At 30.8% G+C, this 21,779-nt stretch overlaps 2 protein-coding genes across 3 annotated transcripts; both read left to right on the top strand.

The window, feature by feature from the left end:
• Positions 1-2,921: 2,921 nt before the first annotated feature.
• On the top strand, positions 2,922-7,965 carry LOC114185474 (RING/U-box superfamily protein). Its single transcript, XM_028073210.2, has 4 exons — positions 2,922-3,187; positions 3,670-4,017; positions 5,289-5,347; positions 6,761-7,965. The coding sequence occupies exons 2-4, from the start codon at positions 3,763-3,765 to the stop codon at positions 7,761-7,763; spliced, it is 1,317 nt and encodes a 438-aa protein (XP_027929011.1). The 5' UTR covers positions 2,922-3,187; positions 3,670-3,762; the 3' UTR covers positions 7,764-7,965.
• A 4,909-nt stretch (positions 7,966-12,874) lies between these two features.
• CAC3 (acetyl Co-enzyme a carboxylase carboxyltransferase alpha subunit) lies at positions 12,875-18,417 on the top strand. Of its 2 annotated transcripts, none has more exons than XM_028072251.2 (12): positions 12,875-13,164; positions 13,547-13,901; positions 14,054-14,128; positions 14,794-14,901; positions 15,023-15,183; positions 15,308-15,422; positions 15,505-15,659; positions 16,131-16,182; positions 16,267-16,335; positions 16,601-16,678; positions 16,767-17,847; positions 18,140-18,417. In XM_028072251.2, the coding sequence occupies exons 2-11, from the start codon at positions 13,584-13,586 to the stop codon at positions 17,844-17,846; spliced, it is 2,211 nt and encodes a 736-aa protein (XP_027928052.1). In that variant the 5' UTR covers positions 12,875-13,164; positions 13,547-13,583; the 3' UTR covers position 17,847; positions 18,140-18,417. The 2 variants fall into 2 exon arrangements, with proteins under 2 accessions (XP_027928052.1, XP_027928051.1); XM_028072250.2 differs by having other exon boundaries at positions 18,108-18,417.
• The last annotated feature ends 3,362 nt before the right edge of the window (positions 18,418-21,779 follow it).

Here is a 21,779-nt window from a genome sequence, read left to right as displayed (position 1 = left end):
AATTAATAAAAAATATAGTTTATTAACAAAATTTGAATTGAGTTAAAAATGAAATCATTTTCTAAATAAACAATATCTAAAAAGGACCTATGTGCCAAAAAATTATTTACATTGTTTATTGAAAAAATGTATACAAATTACATAATCAATAAAAGATTTTAAAAAAAATTCGTACACGAATTATAGAAAAATTGAAAAATAGAAGTGGAATCCTGCATGTGACCATATTCTTATTTAAAAAATATCACAAAGTTTTCGCTAGAATGATAACATGTGAGTTTGAACATGAAATTTTATCTTAACTTCATCTTCTTATAGAAGAATGGATATATCCGTATCCATAGTTTTTTATTTACCGTTTTAAATATTAATTAATATTTTTTACAAAAAATATTAAAATTAAGATAAAAAATCAAATATTAAATTTAAAAAGTATAAATTTTTTATCAAATATTAAAAATGAAATTATAATTATAAATATTGAGTATAAGTATGATAAATCAATTGGATAATTGCTAATTAAATCATATAATAATATCAATGATCAAATGTATAGATTATAAATAAATTATGACTCAGTAATACTTTAAGTTGAATCACGTATTCGTGTTTGATACATATCTATATGATATATTTTAAAATAGGATATTTTATCAATACTTATCAATAAAATATGTAATCTATAAAATAATAGTACTATTGTGATGACAATAATTTATAATTTTTTTATTTTGATAATATTAATACATATGATTTTAATTTGAATTCAAATTATAACAATGATATATATTTATCATATTTTAAAAAAATTTATATATTTTTTAATATACATATACTACAATATAATATTTTATTATTTTCAAAATAAACATATCGACGTATCATAAATATGTATTATATCAGATACAGGTACCATATCCGTGCATCATAATACATAACTAAAATATATAAAAATTATATTACGTATTAAATTAAAGATATGAGTAGTTTAAAATAGAAATTATAAAGTCGAAGACAACATATATGTATATATTATTTTTTTTAGATTTGATTTGAAAAATAGAATATTAAATATATTCATATATGTGTCCAATTGATACGAGAGAATTTCCTGTAAAAAAATATGGATTCAAATATAATGCTCAGGAACATGAATTTATTTATTCACCGAGCTCAACTTCGTAAAAATAATCACTGCGCATCTGAACATAAATCACCTTCTAAATATACCTCTTAAAATATATCTACTTCGGTAACAATCTAAAAATATTATCCAATATTGGTAAATTTCCAATACAAATATTAGACCCGAGGAAGAAAACACTTTTCACCGTTCACTCGGTTGAAAACAATTTTTGTTATTTTCGTATGCACTCAGAGTTTAATATTCTTTTGAATGCATTTGGATTCTATAAGAAATTTATTTAAATTTAAATTTAAATTATAATTTAGTTTTTTTAGATTGAAGATAATTTTTTTTTAATTAAGTGAGTTAATGAGTTAACACGTTTAACTCACCAATCTGTGGTGGACTGGACCGATTTCGAATTTTTTTGACTCGCTAATAAGTGAGTCAAGTTAGATTGGTTCACTGAGTGATCAACCCGTGGGGGGTCGAGTCGGATCGAACTGGGTTGCCTATTTTGACAGCTCTAATTGGAGTCTTGTAACTCAAGGTTGGTTTTTTTCACTTAAAGCTTTCATTAAGGGTATAAGGTTTTTTCTTTTATAGGCAAATGGTAGGTAGTGGAGGAGTTGAACCTACAACTTCTTTTACAACTTCTTCCATCATTTTTTTCAAATCTTTCAAATCAATCTTATATTTCTCAAAATTTAAAATTTAGTGGAGATGTTGAACTCACATCCTTCCTTCTAACTTTTACCACTAGGTCAACCTCATTAAGAACATAAATGATTGATAGAATAATTCTAAAGTTGAGAATAATAATAGACATCGAGAGAAAAATGTGATTAGACGTTAAAACTATGTGAGCGATAGAAAAAGAAAAAAGAGTGAAGAAACTAGAGAAAAACTTATAAGTTAACGAAGATTGAGTCATAGGAGTAGGCATGAGAACACAATCCATCCTTATTGTTTCTTGTAAGAGATTGAAGGTGTATTTTTTTTGACTGAGGTGGATGTCAATGTGATTGCAACAAACTTCTAACCTTTTATTTTTTGAACTTTCTACCATACAATAAAAATGTGTTAATAATTCAAGTTGAGTTAACAGGACCACATTAGATGAGAATGAGAAAGATGACTAATATATAAGTATAGTAACTCATAAACTCACTGTCTTAAGGTTTTTTGGTTAGGAAATGTCGTGGTCTCTTATATGGACATGTTCACAACTCATTGGTACCAAATATCTAATTTCTATGTATAAATACATAATATTGTTTAATTTTTATGATTGTGAGTCATGAGTTTACATTTTATTGATATCTTTGTTGAATTTCTAACACTCGACTCCATTGAAACTTAAAAGTCTCGCAATGGCATGCTTTTGTTGAAAGTAAACCCTATCAAGAATGAGAAGGGGGTGAATAATGTGTTTCTTCCGAAGGTGTATTCAGGATTATGTGAGTTTACAGGGTCAAAATGAAACATTTGTGTGATCTTAGTTATGGCCCTTGATTAATCACTATCAGCATACACATGGATTTTATAAAGCAAATAAATGGAAAGTATTATATATAAAAATAACTATTAATTTTTAAAAAATAAATAAATAATTATATTATAAAAAATAAATTAAGAATAAAAAATTGTAAAAAAAATTTAGTATATAATTATAGATTATTATTAAAAATATACAGTTATATATTATTAATAATTATAATTATAATAATTATTAATATTATTTAAATATCTAAATCGGCAAGCAAAATAAAAACTATGAATTCTGAACACTTCAATAGAACTCTTCGAGTACTCTTTGATTAAACTTTCTTAAAATTTTGCCCTAAAATTTTATTTGGATACACAAACGAACAAGTGAGATCTAATTCGGGGTTTAAATTACACTTTTCCTCCACTAAAATACTTTAATATATTTTCTGAAAGTGTCATATTTGTTCGTAAAAAGCACATCAGTACGTTGGATTTGGAGGGTCTCTGCGTCGCGGCGAAGTAGGAAGACGCAAATCCGAGACAAGAAGCTTCTAGCTCCGTCAACTGCGAGTTTGTTTCTTCAATCTTAGCTTCTTAGTTCTAATTTCTGAATTTCTTCCTCAATTAAAAATCTTATCGATTCAAAATCCCTTGTTTTTTTTTTTTTTCAAAGGGTTTAATAGTGTCCCTGTGTTATCTTCCCTGAATTTGAACCTGTTTGAGCATAAATGCCTCTGATTCTTCTAACGCCAGATTCGATGCTCCACAATTTCACGGCATTCTTGTTTGTCTCAGTTTAATTAATATGAAATAATTTGCATGCCTCTGGGTTCTTTTAGATCTTCTATATTCATTGATTTGATTAATGTGATAAACGTCAAATTAAATAAATATACAGTTTCCTTAGCACATGTTGAATGCTAATAGTCTTTCTCTTTTATTTATTTTTTCTTTTTTCATTAATTGTCGTCTCTGGATATATGTCTCTTATCTGTTATTCACCATTTTTTAGGGTTTAATCTGATTTTTTTTTTCATCTCTTTATGTTAAAGGAGGAGGAGGCGTATTTTGCGTAACCCTATTATACCCGTTTCTGAGCAGTGGTTGGAAAGATTGTGAGTTGGGGGAATAATTTTGGTTGAAACATGCTTCAGATTCGGCTTAGCAGGGCTCCTGCATCAGAGGGGTCAGCAGGGGTGAAACAGTCACCTGTTGAGAATGTTACAGTTGCGTGCCCTGATCATCTGGTTCTTGCTGATCTTCCTGTTGCAAAGGGCATTGGTGCAGCCACGGCTACTTCTCTTGTGAAAACTTTGGGCCGTAGGTCCCGTCGCCAGCTTGGCGAGCGAGTCCATTTCTGTGTTCGCTGTGATTTCCCTGTAGCCATTTATGGACGCCTGGTAATTATTTATGCATGGTTGCACGTTTTTAAATTGAGATCTCTGTTTGTTACAATGCTTTGAATCATGACAGGATCTAAGTTGTTTGATTCCAGTTTAGCTTTTGTGTGGGATTTTTTTTCAAAAGTTTATTGAAATATTATTTGGCGTAGTTCCAGCCTTTATCTGATGCAAGATAGAGAAATTAATTTATTGAGTAGAGTATGCTAGCTGCAATACTGAATGTTTATTAAGTGGAAACTCAATTCTTTTCATGTACATTCGATTTATTGACCAGAGCTTTCATGGGAATATAAGTTTTATGTTCCTTTATGCCTTTGATTTGGAGTTAGCTTCTTTATTTTAGGGCTATATAGAGTTATTATCCTCTTAGTATTTTCCTATAATGGACTTATGGTTTTATTCTTTAGCATTTCTTCATGACACTGGTTATTACATTGACTGTGTTGCTTTATTATCTTAAATTTGCTTTTGAAATGAAAAATATATATCTAATAATATCTGCATCGAATACATTTGTTTTTCTATGTAGCATGTTTTCTTTCAGAGTTCTAGATGTAAAGCATGCTCTCAGAAGCAGACCTGTTTATTGACATGGTTGTCATTGTATAAAATTTAGATTGTTTGTCTTAGTCTCTCCTAAGTGTGCTACAACAATGACGATAGTCATAGTTCAAAACCAAATTCGCAAGGATATACTATTCACCTTTGAACCTATTTAATAATTTCTCACAATGTCCTTGTTTCCCTCTCCCCTTTTTCATAGGGCTAATGTCCATATGATCTCCTGTCCCGACCAATGACTCCAGTGGTCTTATTTGCACTTGTTCAAGATGCCTTAACTGGATATCTGTTAGTTTTTCCTATATTGATATCTTGTTGTGCACAATCATTCCAAATTTTGTCCCTCTTTTGTGTGCTTGTTGGCTATACATTCATCTTAACATTCTCATTTTTGCAACTCTACTTTTTCCTCATCCCTTCAAAGACCATCCATCATTCACCATTGTAATTGGTCATAGTAGTAAGATAAGACTTTCCTTTGAACTTGGTAGGTACTTTGTTATCACAAATAACCTATATTTTCCTTTTATATCGTATGCGTAACACATTTATTAGTTTCTCCATAGTTTTGCTATATTTAACTTAGAAACACGTGGTATGACATCTCTAATTTTTACCTCAGTCATTTATCCACTGAAACTGTGCTACAACTAGTTAAATACTTTGATGTTGGCTGACTTTAAATTAACGTGCTTATGGTCATGCAGAGCCCTTGTGAGCACGCCTTTTGTCTGGATTGTTCTAGAAGTGATTCAATGTGCTACCTGTAAGAATATTTCTATCTTACTGATCTTCATACAGAAATCAATGAATATTGGTGTCTTTTGGATCATAATGTTTTGCTGTATGTTTTAACCTTTTAACTCATTTGTCTGGGTCCATCATATATAGGACTTCACTCTGAATCATAATATTTCCTCAGCACATTCTTTAGATGGTTCCATCCCCCTTTTTCGTCCTTTTACCGGTGTTTTTCACATATTAACTAAGTTGAAGTTAAGCTATGTATGCTTTCAATTTTCAAGAGGTTCATTGTGATTTTATATTTCTGAAGGGCTATTGAACATTTTCTTTTTACATGATTTCCAATGAATTTGGTATTACTTTGGAAATATGATATTAGAATTCATTCATAAATATTTGTAGACACCTCTTGCTTGCCATCATTTGCACCTGATATGGGGCCGATGACATGATTTTAATTGGTACATTTATATGGGGCCAGTTACTCCCAAACCAAGCACTGCCAGCTTGAATAGGTGTGAGTGATTGGTATGCGAGCAATGTGTAGTAATATACTAAAAATACTTAAATAAGCATGGAAAACGTATCGTTTTTTATTCATTCATTTATTTACTGTTTTCCATGTTTTTTTTGAGCACCCGAGGTATGTCCATTGCTAAATAACTTCAGCTTTTGGAATATTTAGTAAATGACAAGGTGTCACTAACCTGACCAATTGGATCAGAGTTTGATTCCTCTTAGTCCCTTTATTTTAATAGAAAGTTGAGTTTTAACACAAGTCAAGGTGGGTTTGTGCAGAGTTTACACTTCAAATTTCAAGGTCTTTTTGTGAGGCAAGGCCAGTTTGGGGATGCCTGTGGGGGAGATCACCCTGGGCCCATGGTGAAGAGGGCCCTAAAAAAAAGTTATTTCTATTTTGTAATGATGCTTTAACTTCATCTTTTTTAATAAAATGATTAAACCCTCTACACATGTAATAGTTTGTATTTATGAGTAAAGAAAATATTTTATGTGCAATAAAATATATCATTATGAAATATGTATTTTTATTTTAAAATATTTATACATCAGTCAAGGCCTGTACAAAGAGCTCTGAAGTGTGATAAAACTCTAGCCTAACGGTCTAAAGTTTTAAGCGTACTTTGGAGTCCTGCTGAGGAGGCAAAGGTTGTGTACAGTATTTACAAAAAAAATAAATAAAAAATTCGGGGTCCTTATTTATTATTTCACCTTAGGTTCATAAGATGTCAGGATCGACCTTAGTGTAAGGGGGGCATGTTGGATATAAAACCATACTTGAGCTTTTACCTAATGACTGAAGCTTTCTTGATAGTCTCTTCAATTGATAGCTTCCATGTATAAAAGTTCTCTACCTTTTATGTTTAACATCATATGGTTATGTAAAAAATGTTTTTTTGACATTCTTGGGAAACAGGTGTGATGAACGAATCCAGAAGATTCAAACAATCAAAATGATGGAAGGAATCCTGATTTGTGCTGCCCCTCATTGTCTCAAATCTTTCTTAAAGAAAGCTGATTTTGAATCTCATATCCAAGACAGCCATGCCAACCTTCTTCGACCCAATGCTGATAAAGAAGATGGAAACGACTCAGAAGCACAGAGTGTTAGGCAATCTACAGCTTCAGATTCCACTGCTAGAGGTCCCCAAAGAACAGTTTTTTCTCCTGGTTCGAATTCCCAGCAACATGATCTGGAAGATAAATCTCGTAGACAGACACCAAGAGAGCAACCACCTTCAAGGCAAACCCTGCAGCCAAAGCCACCATATTACGGTCAACAACACCCTTCAGATACCATGTCTGGCTCTGTTGGAGGCGGACAACAGGGTTTTCATCAACAAAGTTTTGACATGCAGCAACCCCCACAAGAACCTTCCCAGTTTTCTGACAGGCAGCAAGCAGTGGGTCCAGAGACCCCATTTCCTGAGTATGCAACGATGCACCCTGCACAACCTTCCAATGTTCCCTCCCTGGTTACTTCAAACCCAATGTTGAACCCTCCTCTGCCATTTGGTTACCCCCCTTACCCAAATGAACGAGCTCAACCCTTTTATGGTGGTCCCTATGATATGCCTAGGCCGGACTCAGGTGCTGATATTGGTGGGGAGCAGAGTTCATTATTGGGATTCCCACAAGGTGCCCCAAATGGCCCAAATTTTCCAGGAAATTATCCCCAGCCCTGGAACTCAGGAATTGGTGGTGTGCCTTTTGAACAAACACAGGGAGGTATGGTTGTGGATCCAAGGGAGGGCAAAGGTATATTGGCACCGCAGCCCATGCCCCTGCCACCACCACCTCCGCCTCCACCCAACATGTCACATTTGAAACAGAACTACTATTCTGGGGAGCTTGGGCATGATGGTCAGGGTTATGGGTGGCAGCATGATAACCGTGATGGCTTTGGTAGCCAGGGCTAGTTAGGCTTTCTATCGTTATTCTATTGGATATATCTGTTTACTTTTGAGGATGTTTCTGCGCATGTTTGTCTCGTCATGCATTAGTCGAATCGCTAAACAGCGATTAAACCGTTTACTTTTGGGCCTATTTTTGTATTTGTATATTTTAACTGCATTGAGCTTTTTTTTACATTATTATTTACCAAAGGCAACGAAATTTTTTGTCCCCTTGGGTACTAGAATCACGATATAAAAGTGAAATCATAACGAGATGGCTCTCCAATCATAATGTGCGTGCAATCAGTTTGTTCCAGATGATATAATTATCCCTCACGAGTTTCAGGAACAACAGCTTGTTTGCACGCGGTGATGTTGGTGGATTTATGGTTTTCGCTACTGGCTGACTCTAGTGGGTCAACTTTGCTCCTCTGCAAAAGTACCTTTTGCGGAATTAAACTTTATATGCGCTGAAAACATTAATATCCAGTCATGTCTAATTTGGATTTGGAAATGGTGCCAAATTTGGTTTTTGCATATCTGTTTCTTATCCAGTCCTTGTAATATGAAGACATTTCATTGTGAATGGGTTGTGGTCCTGGCCATGCTTTTAGCTAGCTTTTGTGTGGATAATTTTTTATACAGGAAAAGAAAATAAGATAAAATAAATTATAGTTTTTGAATTAAATTTAGTTTGTATAATGTCAATTGAAAGAACTTATAATTAATTCATTTAACTTTTTTCTTCTCTTAGATACTTAGAATTTATAACTAGTACTTTATTTTGTCTTTTACTTGTTACCCATAGCAACATCAACTATAGAGAATTTTTTACTACTGTCTTTAACTGTTGAGACTAAACCTTGTTTTGTTTTTGGTAAATTTCCAAATTTTATTATAGTAACTGTGACACAAGTAATATTTCCAAGTCCTTATCTATTTAACATAATCGTTTTTTTAATTGGTTCTCCAAATAGTACCTTAAGTATTTGTATAACAAGTCTCTTAAACTTACACCACTCACACAACAAAAGAATGTTGTGTAGATAAGATTATGTTCAACATCTTTCAAAATTGTGGGTCGAAAAGCTTGAATCTTACTTTATTTCATGTATATCTAGAGTATAAGGGATTACAAATAAAGAAAAAAGTAAATATAAAAAATTGCCAGATTGTGTGTTCGACGCTTAGATTTTAATCACATAATACCTGACTCATGGAACTCTTCTTCTTGTATGTCAGTCATGAATCAAATTTACATAAAAACTCTTCTTCTTGTTTGTAACTTCATACAAAAAGGAAATTATGGTGTGATGGATCTTTTGAAGTGGAGAGATGAATCAAATTTACATATAAGATATAAGAGATTAATATCACTTATAACTCAGATTTTTAAGGTAAGGAGTTTGTGAGTATTTCTTTTATATATTACTCAACCTTTTTAAATTTATATTTAAATTTTTTAACATGGTCTAATATAATTATTGTACTAACTTGATTTATCGTAACAATGTATAAACTTTGATGTCTTTCATTGTATAATGAACAAAAAGAAGATTTTCAATCTCTCAATGGTCCTTTAAGTATCTATATCAAAACATGGTTTAATTTGGTATATTTAGGCATTTAATTTTGTTTTGGTCTCTATAGTTGCTTTTTATTCAATCGAGTTTCAATATTTATTAAATAAAGTCAATGTCATCTCTTTTGTTAAATTAGTGTTAACTTTATTTGGAATGTGACAACAAGTCATTCTAATAAAAGTTTAAATTAGTAGTTTGATTCATATATTTAGGCCTATGATTTATTTATCCCTACATTGTTTTGGATTCAACTAAGTCCCTATATTGTATAAATAGAGATAATGTGATCCTTCCATCTAATCAATGTTAACATTGTTAGAATCCAAACCTTCTTCTCCATTTTCACTCTTCTTTGGTGACACAATCTCACCAAAATCGTCTCCTTCATATTCAATATCATAAATTCTTTTCATTTTTGTTTATTGCATCATCAAAAATAAACACATGAACTCACTTATAACTTTTGAGTTCATTTCTAAGATCCCCGAAAGACGATACTAATAAATAAGGGACCACATTGCTCCTATATAAAAATATAGAAATTCAATTGAATTAAAAAAAATCATTTATTTTCATGTCTTTTTGAGATTATATATAAAAACAAATAAAAAAGACTAAATATAAAAATCAAATCAAGAACTAAGCGTCAAAACATAGAATAACACAATAGAATAGCAAAGTAGATCTTAAACATTTATTTTCATGTCTTTTTGAGATTATATATCAGACGTCACCGTTCATATATCAATGAATAGAATTTTTGTTTTTATAAAATACAAATTTTTGTGAACATAAAATAAGTTTGAGGGTTTGGAATGTAAAAAGTAAAAGTCATTATATGAATCACCTTAATATTTATTGTGATTTCCTCAATCAAATAAGTGTAGCTTACTGAAATATGTGCAAAATAAGAAATCGGCATTACTTATGGCCAGTGGCATGATCCACACTCCATTCCTATTATTGAAAATTTATTTTTTTTTAAAATGAAATCACGTTTTTATAGTTATTTGTTGAGTCACGTGACATTTGGTATCTTTCTTCGGTCTTAGTAATTTTGATGATTTCATAACTTCCGAAGAATATATAATTGATCGTACAAAGTTACTAAATGTGTTGTATCTAATAATTTTCTAAGGTGTTTTAGTGTTAGAATCTTAAAACGGAAATAATTTATATATTTATTTATTAAACATGTGTTTATATAATTTATTATTAGATTATTAGTAAACAACTAACTACAAAAAAGTATAAATAATTCGTAAATAAGTTTCAGTTTAAGCCAAATAGAATTGCAGATCACCAAACCTAGCAACATATTTTTGACTTTCTCACTTTTTTGGTCCGCCGTCAGTTTCCTTTTTAACTTCCGTTTAAGAAACCCTAACACAACATAAACACTCAACCACATTTATAATACACATATTTTTTTATAGTTTAACATTTTTTTCATTTTTGATTTCATAAAAAAAAATTCTTTGTTTATATTTCAAATTTATTTAATTACGTAGAGATTAAAACTTTAAACATTTTCATTGATATTTTTCCTTAATTTATGTTGTTATTAAATTTTATTAAATTTATAAACACTATTTCAATACATAACTGTAGAGATTGTAATTTTAAAAAAAATTGGTTAATATATTATCTTAATTTATATTGCTTTATACATATGTATATGATAGACAGCATATCTATGCTGCTAATAAATTAAATTATTTAGTTGCACTCCAAGTTACTTGTATATTTAAAATCGAAGAAGTAATAGAAGGTACTGGAGCATGCACGTGTAGGGCCAAGATGAAAGTTCTCAAACATACATCAACGGTTCTCTTCATGTATCTACTGATTTTCTTTAATGATTAAATGATCAATATCAGAAAATTTTTGTGATTACCTTTTAATTAGGTTTTTTTCTTTTTCTTTTCGTAATAAGAGACATGACTTAAAAAAAGTTTAGTACTGTTGGGACGAACAACTTAGTCCTATAATCATTCCTTCTATTATTTTATAATTACCGTTTCTTAATAATTTTTTATTTTTATTTTAATTTTTTAATTCAATATATTTTTTCAACTGTACCTTTTTATTTTGTAGTGGATTGAAAATAGTTTGAGTATAACTTATTTAAAATTTTGACTGAAACAGAAAAATTAAATGTTTTTTATAAGAAAAATCTTAAACAACTATCTTATATAACTGAGAGAATATTCATTTATAAAATTTTTAAATTGGTTCAGTATTCTTAATTTTGTCCTCCAAATATATACTGAATTAAAAATTATAAGTATTCTACAAACCAAACAAAAAACGTGTTATATTTAAACATAGGGTAAAAGTTCATGTATACAAGGTAAGTAACTCTGATAATTACAAAATTGATAATAATTTACATATTTAAAAAACATTATAATACATTTTTACATGTAAAAAAAGGATTTAATATATATATATATATATATATATATATAATTTTATTAGACGAAACTAATAAACATGTATAGTATAAATTATTAGAAATTATAACTAATTTTAATTTTTGTTTGTGGTGATATCATAATTGTACTTGAGACTCGTAGATATTTTTATTGAAAATTTTTATTTTTTTAAGATTTAATAAAATCTGTTGACGTAAATCCAAATAATGGTATGATAGTTAATGTATTGTTCCACATGTAAATAAGCATAGTTTAATTATATTCTCACTAACTTTCACATTAATTTGTTTTATAGGGTCTTTTTATCTTTTCTTTTTAAAAAGTACATTAATATATAAGTCAAATAACATGTTAATGGTCACATTATTAAAATATCACATATAAATCTGCTATATATATATATATATTATACATAAAATATCTTATAATATATTTAATACTATGTCCATATTAACACAATTTATGCTATATTATATTATATTATATTATATTTTATTTGGTTTGTTATATGTGTATTAAATATTTAATATGATTAATACAAATGTTAGAAAATTTTTTTAAAAAAAATTCACAATTATAAAATCATATTTATCCTAAAACTGATACAAAGTACATACTTGATCCAAAAAAAATAAATTATATCCAGCCATTAATTAATTTTTTATATTTACCATAAAATTATTTATGATTACAATATCTAGCTTAAAATAAATTAAAATAAATTAAAATAACTTCAGATGGAAAACTATTATAAAATTTCTCAAACTCTCATTGTATAAAATCCCGGCACTAAAAACTGAACATTTGAAACATGAAATTAGGAAAATCTTAGACAAAATCCAACAAATTTAACTAAAATAAACTTTAATATCATCGAGATAAATGAATTTATACTTGATTTAATTTTACAAAATCAATAAAACGAATTTATATTTAGTATAATTTTTGTTCTAGAGCTTCAAGACTGTGTGAGTAGCTAAAGAACATTTTTTTGATTTGGTGTTAATGTTGGTGTGTTGTTTTTTTACGTTACACAAAAGATTTGTGTGTGTGTGTTTGGATGAGGTGTGTGTATATGCTTAACGGCCAAACCGAAAAAAGCTGGCTCATTATTGTGAGTTGTGACAGTCATTGAGCATAAGAAGTATCGCCTCCTTCACTTAGGTGTTTGGCCTTTTCCTTCTTTGAATAACAAAACCCCAATCTCTTCCTTTGCCTTTCACTCCCTCAACAAACCAACAACAACTACTCCTTTTCTCTTCTCTGTTTTCCTCTTTTTCATTGGCGATCTCACCGAAGTTCTCCCACTTAAACACACCCCTTAATTATATCGCATTCTCTTCCTTGCCATTAGATTGGACTTTCTCCTCTGCCTCTTTCTTCTGGATCTTCAACCTCTCCCTGGTAATTTCCCTAGAAAACTTTTCCTTCTTTTTCTCCTACAAAGTAGTGTTTGCTTTCCTCAATTCCAGGAGCTTCGTAAATGGTTTGTGAATGAATGGTTGTGGTTTCTATTGATTGTGGGGACTTGAAACTCTTGCTCAATGTTGCTTGGATTTTGTGAAAATGGAGCTTAGTTGAGTAACTCAAATGGGTTCATGACAAGATTTGTTTTTTTTTTTTTTCCTTTGTTTTCCTTTGGATCGAGATAAAGCTTTTGTCTTTTTTCATTCTTTTTTCAAATTCCCTTTCTGGGTCTTGTTGATTTTGTCTTGTCGCTTCCTTGTTGAGTGTTGTTTTTTTTGATCTTATTCTGAGTTTCTCGTATTATTGCTAATTTTTTCAGATTTTTCGGATTTGGGGGATCGAGTTTGAAGGGGAGAATGGCTGCTTCTTCTGCGTCTCTTGCTGGTGCTTCTGCTTCGGACCTTTTGAGAAGTTCAACCAGCGGTTTCAATGGTGTTCCTTTGAGGAGCTTGGGCAAGGGAAGGTTGATTGTAAAGAGTAGGGATTTTAGTGTTGCTGCCAAGCTGAGGAAGGCGAAGAAGTATGACTATCCTTGGCCTGCTAATCCTGATCCCAATGTGAAGGGTGGGGTGCTGATCCACCTTTCCCGTTTCAAGCCACTCAAGGAAAAGCCAAAGCTTGCCACTTTGGATTTTGAAAAGCCTCTTGTTGATCTGCAAAAGAAGATCTTTGATGTAACTTCTTGTTTAATCTGTTTGCGTCTTTGTATGTGTTGATGAGTGCTTTGTTTGCTTGACTGAGGGTTAATTTGCAGTAGTTGTCTGATTCATGGAGGTTGTGCTGAATGCTAATGGCTAATAGGAGTATTTTTTATGGTTGGAAACAGGTACAAAAGATGGCAGAGGAAACTGGGCTGGACTTCACTGATCAGATTCAATTATTGGAGACTAAATACCAGCAGGTTTTCGTGTCTTAACAAATAAATTTTGTTCTTAAGAAAACTGAATTACTGTGAAAATTGTTGATGATTATGATTGTGGGCTCAGTCTCATACTTAAAACAAGAGTTCTTATTAGAATACTGCAACTGTGGTGCTCTCTGATTGCTACTTTCTTGATTGAATATATAATTATTTTTAAATTTTAACCCACTCTGATTTCTTTTTGTCTTAAAGAAACTAATTTAACCCTAGTGTCATTCATGTTAGCAATCCCTGTGAAAAGTTCTTATTCTCTGTGATTTCATAGTTGCTTATAGTATGTGTTGTTTCTGAAATGCAGATTCAAGTGTTTCTGCTATATATATATATATATATCTATCTATATATATATATATATATATATATTGTTTTTTATTTTTTTTTTCTTCTCTTTATATTTAAGCAACTGTGATATCTTCGGTAAAGAATATTATTGTGTTTTTATATTGTGTTGGTGTGAGTGTTATTGACTTGTTTGCATTGCACTTGTTCTTTGCCTGTATTATGTTATTATTTTGTTATAGAATTATCTGGAGTTTCTTTATACAAGATTCAAATATATATTTTAATGTTTTTCCTCCCAATGCTTGCAATTTCAACAGTAAATTTGGTAAAAGTCTCATTTTTCACCACTCATTATTTTTCAGGCTTTAAAGGATCTCTATACGCATCTGACTCCTATACAGCGGGTCAACATCGCAAGACATCCTAACAGGCCAACTTTTCTTGATCACATCTTTAACATAACTGAAAAGGTGTTCTAAGTATTACTTTTGTTTTTAACTTCAATATTCTAGTTATTTCATTTTCTTATTTCTTAATTGGTCTTGTGTATGAACCACTTTACCTGAAATTCCATGTTTCTTCATGTTTCAGTTTATGGAAATCCATGGTGATCGGGCAGGTTATGATGATCCAGCTATTGCTACAGGTATAGGAATGATAGATGGTAGAAGATACATGTTCATTGGTCACCAAAAGGGTAGAAATACTAAAGAAAACATTCAGCGTAACTTTGGGATGCCAACTCCTCATGGGTATGTCCACTAGGAACTCTAGTTGATGCAACAAATTACTAGATTTAAGATAACGTCTGAATGCTAATTTACATTGATTTTATCTGCGCATTTGACACTGATGGTAAACTTCCAATTGAAACAGGTATAGGAAGGCTCTTCGTATGATGGAATATGCAGATCATCATGGGTTCCCCATAGTTACATTCATTGACACACCTGGTGCTTACGCTGACCTTAAATCAGAGGAACTAGGACAGGTATGTTGTGGGTTAGGGTCTAAGATTCTTTGGCTTTCTTTTGTTACAAGGTTAATCAATTTGTTGATTTTCATACTTGCAGGGTGAAGCAATTGCTCACAATTTGAGATCCATGTTTGGTCTGAAGGTTCCAGTTATATCTATAGTTATTGGAGAAGGTGGTTCAGGTGGTGCCCTTGCGATTGGATGTGCTAATAAACTACTGATGCTTGAAAATGCCGTTTTCTATGTTGCAAGGTGATTTAGTTTTTTACTTTGCTATTTGCATAATTTATAATATTTTAATAATTATTTCAATTACAGGCTTTTAGCCCCTCACCTGTGCATGTTAGATTTCAATTATGTTACATATTGTTGAGTTTAGTCCCACAAGCAAGCTTCATGGTTGTATTATATAAATTTTATCTCTCACTTTAAGAATTCAGAAAAACAACAGAATGTATTTTCAAATTTACTATTAAGAAAGAACTCTTTTTATTATGAGAAATGAAAACTATAAATTTGGGTCATACAAACCATACATGGAGGATCAGGAATAGAAGTTAGTAGTCACATGACCACCTAGAAAAGTCATTGTTTGATTTACTATTATGTATGTCCGTGTTGTGATATGGTTGACTACTTGTGCTGTCATGAATCATTTTACTAATTGAAGAGGTCTTACTGTTGTTTTTTGCTGGTTTAACCTTTATTTATTACGTGATTTAGTCCAGAAGCATGTGCAGCAATCTTGTGGAAGAGTGCTAAAGCTGCTCCAAAGGTATTTATGACCCCAGTACTTTGACTCTTTCATTTCATAATATTTTTTTAAATTCAACTATTTTATTTTTATTGTCCTATGCAGGCTGCTGAGAAACTGAGGATTACAGCTCCTGAATTGTGCAAATTACAAGTTGCAGATGGTATTATACCTGTAAGAAGCTATTGATTATGCTTTTCTCTCCCTTAAATCTTGTTCATGTACATGGAATTTATCATCTTAATGGTTTAATTATGAATATATAGAGTATTTTATGTACTCAGGCAAATTTGTTGAATCTATAACTCCTGCTTTGATTTGTTCTAATTTACCTTTTCCTGTGCAACATAAGCATTTAACATTACGTGGATTGATAGCAATATTCTCTTGGGAATAGAATCTAAATAGAGGTTCATTGTTCATTGTTTCTTTTCAATAGGAGCCGCTTGGTGGTGCACATGCAAATCCAGAGTGGACATCTCAACAGATAAAAAAAGCAATCAATGACACCATGGACGTAAGTTTCAAGAAGCAAGAATTCTACTGAAAAACATATATGTGTAATTTTGCGTAAACTTCATATGTTTTACTTGCCCATTATGCAGGAACTCACCAAGATGGACTCTGAAGAGCTTATTAAACATCGAATGCTTAAGTTCAGAAAGATCGGTGGGTTCCAGGAAGGTATTCCTATAGATCCTAAGAGAAAGGTCAACATGAAGAAGAAGGATCTTTCTATCACTAAGATGCCGGATGCTGAACTGGAAGCTGAGGTTCAGAAACTGAAGAAACAAATTGTGGAAGCTAAAGAATCTTCTCCCGTTCCTCCAAAACTAGATTTAGATGAGATGTTAAAGCAACTGGAGAAGGAGATCAATCATGAATACTCTGAGGCAATTAAAGCTGCAGGCTTGACAGAGAGGTGGTTGCAACTACAGGAGGAAGTCGCAGCAGCAAATGCAGATTATGAAAGTCTTGATCCATCGGTGAAGGATAAGGTAGATAAGCTAAGGGTGGAGTTTGAAAAGAAATTGCATGCATCTCCTAATTATGCTCAGCTGCAGAAAAATCTTAAGTATTTCAATGAATTATCTATAGCAAAGCAGCTGTCAGGTACAAGCAAGGACAGTGTCACATTTAAGCAAGAGTTGAAGACTAGAGTTGATCAAGCCTTGAGTAATCCTAGATTAAGGAAAGAGTTTGAAGCATTAAAGGATGAAATTAGAAGTGCTGGTGCATCCTCAGGAAGTGATTTGGATGAGGAGTTGAAGAAGAAAGTCACTGACTTTAAGAAAGAGGTAGACTCACAGGTGGTTAATGCTCTGCAGTCGATGGGCTTAGATGTTGCTGTAAAAGAAGATAACACCACCTACCCAGTTTCAAAAGAACTAAAAGAAGAAATGCAAAAGCAAATTGATAGGATGGTTAACTCATCGGAAGATATTAAGAGCATGATGCAACAACTGAAATCGGAGGTTGCCAAGAATATGAAGTCGCCAAGTTCTGAATCCAAGAATAGAATTTCTGCTTTGGTGCAACAAATTAAGCGGAACCTTGCAGAGGCCATTGACTCGTCCGGCTTAAAAGAACATCTGCAGTCTAATGGAATTCTTGATTCAGTCGCAGACACTGTCACCGATGAGGAGTCCAGAGAGAAAGTTGGTGCAAACTCTACCTTTTCTTAATGTGAGTTCATCTGATCTACACAAAATAGTCTCAGTTCGTTTTCTGAATCATTAAAACATTGTTCTTGTTGGTGCTAAGTTCAAACCTACATCTTGACATGCAGAAAGAAAAGGGTAGTTTTTAACTACTTCTAAGATGGATTTATGTGATTTTGGTTTAAAGATTATAGCAGTGAAAAAATTAGGTTGGATTTATGTGTACACTGTTTTGTTATACCTCATTAGAAACTGAAAGTTTGCACCTTTTTTAACAAACTGCAGAAATGCTGCTCATATGATGTTGGCTGCAACAGGTGAATGAACGGAATAGTGGAAACTACACCAGTGCGAGTGATCTTGATACAGTACCTATATCATCAGCTGGCTGGTTGTGTATGATCTAGCATCAAGGCCATGTTTCTTAGAAACAGTTTTGGTAATTTAAAGGAGATACCATGTTAATGGTGGCTAATATTTTTCTATAATCTTCCAATAGAAGACCAGCATGGGAATAAAAGTGAAAACCATCTTGTATTTGTTTGAGTCAGAATGTTGCAGTTAAATTTAGAATGACCTTTTGTGTTTTTTCTTATTTTTTTCCTGGTTCATTTTTCGATTTACTTAATCATTTTAAATGTTAGATTTCACCTTAAATAGACTGAGACAAACATTGTATAAATTGCTTTAGTTTGAAGAACCAATTAAATAATACAAGTGTGGTGCTGTAAGGTGTTTTCATCTGCAAGAATGATCGCCCTACTTTCTAGATGAGCTTTTAGGCATTGGGAGTGCAAATCCTTAACTTATCCTAGGAAATACTTATGGAAGCAAATTTTGGAATTAATTAATTTAACGTTAACAAATTGTCAAGTGTTGTGTTCTATTTTTCGAAGGATGAAAAATGAATGATAATGTTTGATTGTTTGGTATTCTGTTTGAATGCTTTAAATAGACTAGTACTTCAATGAACCATGGGAATCCCAAACGTAACAGGGAAAAATTGTTGCTAAATAAAGTAACATCCATTTTTCACAACCAAAACTCCAAACACTAAAAACCACAACTTAATTCAGTCACAATACGAATTTAACAACACGGAATCACAACTATTTACAGAGACCTTGTTTAGCTGAAGTACCATACCAAGCCACAATATTACTACAAAACAAACAAGTCAAAAAATTTCTAACAATATCTCTTAAAACAGTTATAAAAAAAGTAAATTTTATTTTGTGATTGTGAAAAAAAGTTTTACACTCTTTCAACAGGATCAAGAATATTGACGAAAAAAATGTAACGGAAAGGACTGTCACTCTTTCAACAGCTATAACATGAATATAATGAAAGAAATCATATCTACTCATTTTAATTAAAATTGAGACTACGTTGAAAATTTTAAAGAATAATAGAATTACATTGAAAATAAAGTTCAAATATTGGGAGAGAAAAATTCTATTTAGTCTTCCAGCTATAATCTTTAGTGTTTTTCTTTTACATTTGCAATAATTTTTAAAAGTCACAATGAGTAAAACTAAAAGTTATTGCCATGACATTTTAAAATACTATTTTGATATAAAATAATTTTTGTGAATTTTAAGGAATAATGTAAAAATGTAATGAATTATACTTTTTTTTCCGTCATTGTATGTGTTCTACTATTAGTATTATCTTTTTTGTTAATTGTGAATTTCATAGTAGTGACATTGAACTTTTGATGAATGTTAGAATGTGAGTCTTCATGTACTTTCTTCATTTGGATATCAAATTTTTTCAAGAAATATTCATCTTCTTTTGATCTTGATCATTCTTTTATATTTTCTTTATTTGTAGTCAATTCCCCTTCATCAAATCCAATTTTTTTTTCTATTTTTCATATGAACTTTGAATACTTATATGTTATTAGCATCTTTAATCACACAAAGTTTATTTTCAAATAAAATTTTATAATTTTTCTCTAATATTTGAGCAACACTTAACATATTTTGAGTAATCTTAGAAATATATAAGACATCAAAAATTAATTTGATATCTAAAATGAGTTTTAATTGAAATTGATCATATATTTTTCACAACAAGTTATTCTTCATTCCCAATTTTGACTTTGGAAATATCTTATTTGTTGAACTCTTTGAAAAGTTCTCGATCATGAGTCATGCGGTTTGTACCACCACTATCTATAATCTTACATTTTGTAGACTTGTTTGTTATAACATATGATGTTACAAGAAGAAGTTCCTCTTTTGATTTGTGCTCCACAATCTTGACATCTTCTTGAGGATATTAGGATTTGCATACCTTTTCCATATGTCCTAGTTGACCATATTTGTGGATTTTACATCTGACATCCACCAACACTTGTTGAGTTGGCAATTATTTTTCTTACAATAGGGACAAAATGGAAAAATCTGTGTTGTATGTGTTTCTTTTGTTGTTCTTGACTATGAAAGCATTATCTCTGGTATGAAGTAAAACACCTTCAACCACATGATCTTCTCTCATTAATTTTCGCTGCTCTTATGCTTACAAGACATGTATCACTCATGTCAAAGTAATTGCAGACAAATCTTTGTTGTGTATTTGAGTATTCCTTAATTGTCTTAAACTCTTTCACCCTTTGCAGCTCAAACTCCCTTAAATAATCTCAAATTTCTTTGGCTAGCTTTAGAGTCATGAACTTGATAAGAATCATTTGTGAAATATTTACAAACAAACATGACTTTGTCTTTGCCTTCTTTGTCTTTCTTTCCTTTTGCATTTTGATTTTGGCCATGGGCAGATTTTTGGGCAACATATCATTTTTTTTCCTTTACAACTTAGTCCCTCTAGATAACTTTGCATTCTTACCGTCCATCGATCCTTGGTTTCACCATAAGAGAGTGGAATAACGATTTGCGAGAATTTCTTCCATTTTATGGTCCCATCCATATAACAAATCGACATCATTCTTAACCTAAAACCTCAAGACATTAAATTTATGGGTCTTTTTCCTTATATAGTGTTTAACTTTGTCATTTTATCCAATTTGAAACTTAAACTCACACTTGGATTATTCTATAAGATAGTAACTCGATGATCGACTCTAATTATGTTATTTTAATAATTTTGAGTTCAGAATATAGACTCTATATGAATAGAAAAGGGATTTTCATTGATTGATCCTTAAGATGCTATTTTAGTGGGCTTGAGATTACATCATTGGTGTGTTACATGAGTATGAAAAAGTGATTTTAAAATGAAACTTTCATGTTCTCGGGTTTCGATTGAGAGCTTTTGCGGTACATCTAATAATTACAAATCAAAATAAAAAACAATTTGAATAAATCTTATTATCTTAAGTCTTTGAGATGCCATTTAAAGTCAAAGTCAAAATTAAAAGTTAAAAAAAAATCTTAAATATAATGATTGATCTAATAATACTATTCTAACATATTTTAAATTAAAACATTACGCGATACTGTAGTGTCAATATTTTCTTTACCCAACTACTTTTGATAAACATTTAAAGTACTTACTACAAATCTTGGAGTTATAAAATCAAACGGGTCTTGTATCATTAGATGTAATGAATATAATTTTTGTATTCTTCTTTTTAATTTCAAGGGTCAGTTTGGTTAAACATAAAATAATTGCTTTTGAAAATAAACTTTTAAAAATATTCCTTATTTAAGAAACAGATAGAATGTGCTATAATTTTCCTTTAAAAATAAATAGATTATATATATATATATATATATATATAAAATTTTTGTATTCTTTTTTAATTTCAAGCAATGGGTCAATTTCGTTAAACTTAAAATAGTTGCTTTTGAAATAATAAACTTCTAAAAATATTACTTATATAAGAAACAGATAGAATGTACTATAATTTTCCTTTAAAAATAAATAGATTATATATATATATATTTCAAAAATCCATTTATTTTATTAAAAATAAATAAAACAAACAAAAATCAT

This window comes from Vigna unguiculata, chromosome 5 (assembly GCF_037176805.1).
Source record: "Vigna unguiculata cultivar grain cowpea cultivar isolate G323 ecotype 2 chromosome 5, ASM3717680v1, whole genome shotgun sequence".
NCBI classification, from domain to species: domain Eukaryota; kingdom Viridiplantae; phylum Streptophyta; class Magnoliopsida; order Fabales; family Fabaceae; genus Vigna; species Vigna unguiculata.
The sequence above is the reverse complement of the archived record's forward strand: the minus strand, read 5'-3'. Positions and strand labels throughout refer to the sequence as shown.